The sequence below is a fragment of the Limulus polyphemus genome, unplaced genomic scaffold (genome assembly GCF_000517525.1).
Source record: "Limulus polyphemus unplaced genomic scaffold, Limulus_polyphemus-2.1.2 Scaffold2218, whole genome shotgun sequence".
NCBI lineage: Eukaryota > Metazoa > Arthropoda > Merostomata > Xiphosura > Limulidae > Limulus > Limulus polyphemus.
Window position 1 is genome coordinate 95589 of NW_013667828.1, and position 5157 is coordinate 100745.

Here is a 5157-nt window from a genome sequence, read left to right on the forward strand (position 1 = left end):
TTAGATGTTTATTTACTTGTGACCACTCAGTGTATATTGTTTTACAATCTATTTTAAAAGTACTTAAAATGAAGTGGTCCATGAAATTTTGAGGTCAGAAATAACTTGTCTTTAGTTGGAAAAAGGTTGGTCTTTAATATTTTTGGCAAACACCTCAGGGTTAAAGCTTATTTTATGTTCACTCTCTAGGTTTTTTCTTAGTAAACGAAACATTTTTCACAGAGTTAGCTGCACATAGAATCTTCATATCCTTTGGAAACATTTCTCAAGGCTGTATCCAATCCCATGATATAGGTAAATAATAAAGGTCCCAAAAGAGGCCTGTGAAAGACCTCCTAGACAAGTTTGTTTTTATTTTAATCAAATAATTTCTGCCTTTACATGTGTTAGTATATAATTTACAAATATTATACTTTAGAGTTTGAAAAATATTGCTTGTTTTAACTATTGGTAAATTAGCAATGTGAGGGGATGAGTTCATTAACCTTAAGTGTCATGTGAGTTGATACTATAATGGTATTCACTTGAGTTATACCTTCAGATTGAAAAACATACAACTTGGACATATGTTAAAGGATAACCATTTAAAAGGGTTCTTTGCTGGCTAAGAGTAATGTTCAGTAGTTCCAAAACATACTTGCCTCCGCTGACACTTATAACTATTACTCGATCACCAGGGTTTCTTCTTTGCCCATCTGAGCATAAATCTGATTTTTTTTTCGCTTGCTCCAGTTTTTCCATACCCCACTCAATTGCCCTTGGCAATAATCATCTTGTGGTACTCTCCACCTACGCCAGTGCACCCTCTATCCTGGTACTGTATATAACTACCTCATTCAGATATTTTTATCACTTTGTCAAGACTGATACCATCCCAGTCACTAACAATGACTTTTAATGAGGAGGAAGGTTGGAAGAGTGTCAGAAGAGGTAAGTATTATTGGAAATACATTTTCAATTTAGGAAAATGTTAACTTCCAAAACATTCCTACCTCTGTTGCCACTTATAGTTAGAATCCCACATTGAGAAGATGGAGGGGCAGATGAGGGAATTATCCATACAGAAAGTGTCTGCATAGATCATGGGTTTCTTAGTATTACAATCATTTGGAGATACTCTGAATGTTACTGTGTTATATAGTTGATTTTATAACAATAATAATAATTGGCAAGCTGGTTTTGGAATGAATTCCTGGATTAACATTATTTATGGCACAGAAGTCAGTTGGGTCTCTCTTCTCCCACCTCTGATATCTAGCATCTCACAATAATCATGTGGGGAGGTCACTCTCGGTTGAGACTGTTGGTGATGTTATTCATAGTGAGATGGAGACATATATTCGGATCTGTGGTAGTCCTCTTGCGGGGCTCTGAGGCTGCATTTGAGGGCAATCCTCTACATTTTGGAGAGACTTTAAATTTGCTTTTTCCTGTGCTTTCCTTTTTTCTTTTAGTCTGTTGGATTTTTCAGCCTCTCTGTGGGTCAGTGGTAAGTTTACGGACTCATAGCACAAGGGTCTTGGGTGTGATTCCCTAGGGTGGACTCGGTTGATGGGCTGCAGTTGCTTTGCTCTAACAAAACAACTTACTTGACCACAGTCTTTAAATGACCTGTGAAAAATGAAAAGGAGGCCACTTTGGGATAAGCTGCTTTTGATTTGTTCTCTTTTGTTGGTTCTTTGAGTGTGTGATGTTTTGGGCTTTTTCCTGGGTGCTTTTGAGCCTGCAACTTAATTGTGGCTGAAAGGTGTGGGAGCAAATTTTTTTTTTTATCTCTGTACACCTAAATTGTGGTTCATGCTGAAAGGTTTATTTCTTAGCTATGTGAAGGGACAGTTAGGCCTTATCCAAAACATTTTTGTAACTTCGTGATTTCACCTATCACCACCAGGTAAAAGCATTTTTCTGATTCTTAAATAATATCTGCTCCTCAAATTTCGGAGGTTCTAAAACAGTTTGTAGTTCACATATATAGGTCCGATTGCCCTAGCCACCAATGTGTGATATAGGGAACATGACTCCTTAATTCCAACCCCGAGTAGTGGAACCTTGGCTATCTGGTTGGGGCTGGCCTATAGTGATGATCACTCATGAACAATTCCATCCTTGATATAGGAACTAAGTTCAAGGTGAAGAGCATACTTGTTCTGCATGTAATGCGGTTTCCCCACTCAGGTACCACTCTTATCTTGGTACACCCATGATCTCTGCAGATGCTTTCTGTATGGATAATGCCCTCATCAGCCCCTCCATTTACTCAATGTTTGATTCTAGCTTTAAGTGGTAGCGAAGATAGGTATGTTTTGGAAGTTAATATTTTCCTAAATTCAAAATGTATTTCCAATAATAATTGCCTCCACTGACACTCTCCCACCCTTCCTCCCCAAGTGCTAAAAGCTGGTATTAGAGACTGGGATGGTATCAGTCTTGACAAAGTGATAACATTATCTGAATGAGGTGCTTATATACTACCAGGGTAGAGGGGTGCATTAACATAGGTGGAGAGTGTCTTGAGACAAATATCGCTGTGGGCAATTGAGTGGGGATATAAAAGAATTGGAGCAAGTGAGAAAAAATCATACAAATGCTTAGATGAGTAAAGAAGAAACCCTTGGAGTTGAGTAATAGCTATAAGTGTCAGCAGAGGTAAATATTATTGGAAATTCTTTTTCAATTTAGGAAAATGTTAAATTTTCTTAAGACACTGGGTGCAATTCCTTAGAGACTATACATTGTTTTTTGGATTGGATACAGCTGATTACTCCTGATTTTATTCTAAATGATGCTAAACCCATAATTTGAATGGTGAACAAAAAATTACTTAGCTTTTAATCATATCTTCTAGACTATGTTACATTAAAGACTCTCATTAGATTGTTGTACAACTTTTGTTTTTTTAACATCAAAATCATTTCCTCAGCTAGATTTAAGCTTGTGTAATTTTTTTCATAAATTTATATTCATATGTCCCAACTAATGTTAAAATATGAATTGTTTTTTAATTATTTTCTGACGTTCAGAAGTAGTCCTTTCAAAGGGATAATTTCTACAAAGATCATTTCCTTGTACCTCCTTTAATCAAATTTAAAACATGAAAAATTTTAATAAGTGCAGTTTCTAAAACTAAAAACTCTGTTAGTTTTTATGAGAATTCTGATTGGCATAAAACATCTGCTGTGGTTTGATATTTCAGTATGAATGGTGGAATAAATATGTATTCTAACTTAAAAAAGGCAATTTAAAGTTATGATAAGTTTATATTTGTTACAAACCTTTATTGCTGTTAATCAAATTTTCATTGTTCATTTCAGATAAAATAAAATAGTATAAGAAAAGAGTTGACAAATATACTTTATCTTTTCCAGAGCAAGCTTCTCAAGCTCTTTAGTAAGCAGTTAGTAGCAAAACGCAAATGTGTTGATGCTGGAACCATTCAGCAACTAACTCAGTATCCTCGACTTAGGCAGTGGCTATGTGTGGTTGGGATATGCAAGAGTGCATTGGAGGTAAGTATGTATTGTAACTTAGTATTTTTGACTAAACTACATGTGGTTGAGTTTGTTGGAGACACCAATATATTCTAACTCAGTATTCTTGACTTGGACAGAGGCTATGTTTGTGGTTGGGTTTTTCCGTAGTGTGTTAGAGGATGATATACATTCTGAATCTGTATCCTCAACTTCGGCAGTGGCTATGTGCGTGGTTGGGTTATTTAGTAGTGTGTTAGAGGTCGGTATATATTCTGAGCATGTATCCTCAACATTGGCAGTCGTTGTGTGTGGTTATTATGTAGTGTGGGAGATTTCGGTAAATATTCTGAGCGTGTATTCTCAACTTAGGCAGTGGCTGTATGTGATTGGGTTATTTAGTAGTGTGTTAGAGGTAGGTATATACTCTAGGGCTGTATCCTCAACTTGGACTAAGGTTATCTGTGATAGAGTTATTCAGTAGTGTGTTAAAGGTCAATATATATTCTGTACCTGTATCCTTGGTTGGAGTAGTGGTAATGATTTATTTCACATGCACCAGAAGTTTTGCAGCACATGGAAATGATTTATTTCACATGTACCAGAAGTCTTGCAGCACATGGGTAATAATTGGTTTTACATGTACTGGAAGTCTTGCAGCACATTGTAATGATTTATTTCACATGTACCAGAAGTCTTGCAGCACATTGTAATGATTTATTTCACATGTACCAGAAGTCTTGCATCACATTGTAATGATTTATTTACGTGTATAAGAAGTTTTAATTTTAACCAAAGATGTATGTGATACAATTGGAATGCCAAACTTGAAGGTACTTGAATGATGCAATCAAACATCAGTTAACAGACTGACTAGTTACATTAATAAGTGTCACAAATATTATTAATTTTAATGAAAAGTTCAGCAAAATGACTTAAACTAGAATTTGTTTTGTTTTGATAAATTAATACATTACCAGTTCATTAGTTTATAGGTATTTTCGTTGTAGAATAAGCAGTTTCATGTATATGTTTTTAAATAATTTTTAATATTTGGATAATTTTTAAAGTTCAAACTCAGAAGTACAGTTGATGATATTTGCACCACTGTAGTTTGAGTTTTCTTTCTTAAGCTTATAAATATTTAAAATCTGGATTATACTTAAATGTTCATATCTGTAAGTGAAAATCTTGAAGGCTATTTCAGACAAAAGAAAAATAGATTTAAGTTAGAATTAATCCTTCTTCAAGTCATTACCTACTTAAGAAGGATCAAGACATTTTTCTGATTATTTGTGGATACTTTTTTATACAGCTACAATCTAACTTGAATGTCATACACACACAATAATAATATTTTTGTCAGTCAAAGATCATCTGTAGACTAACTAATTGGCAAATAATTATTATAGTAGAGTTAGTGGTTCTTACATGCCAGCCTTGTTTCTTTTGAGGATGGAGGTGCTTTTACTTGTATGTACATCATAAAAGATTGTTGAAATATTTCTCATATGCTAAAAATCATCATTTTTAGGAAGAGTGTTTGTGACATGATGTTTTTAAATAAAGAAAAATGATTAAGTTTCAATTTTGTAATTGTAAAAAGGAGAAGCTAACTAATACCCTTAGTTATTATATGATAGCTTATATCAACTTAAACACTGTTGTTGGTATATGATAGCTAATATCA

The 5157-nt window shown here is 34.3% G+C and overlaps 1 protein-coding gene across 1 annotated transcript in view; it reads left to right on the forward strand.

Moving 5' to 3' along the window:
* LOC106466312 (kinase suppressor of Ras 2-like) overlaps positions 1-5157 on the forward strand; it is a 53128-nt gene that overhangs the window by 10454 nt on the left and 37517 nt on the right. The window contains exon 2 of the mRNA XM_022394280.1: positions 3366-3506. Within this exon, the coding sequence (XP_022249988.1) occupies positions 3366-3506 (141 nt within the window). The remainder of the gene's footprint in view (positions 1-3365; positions 3507-5157) is intronic.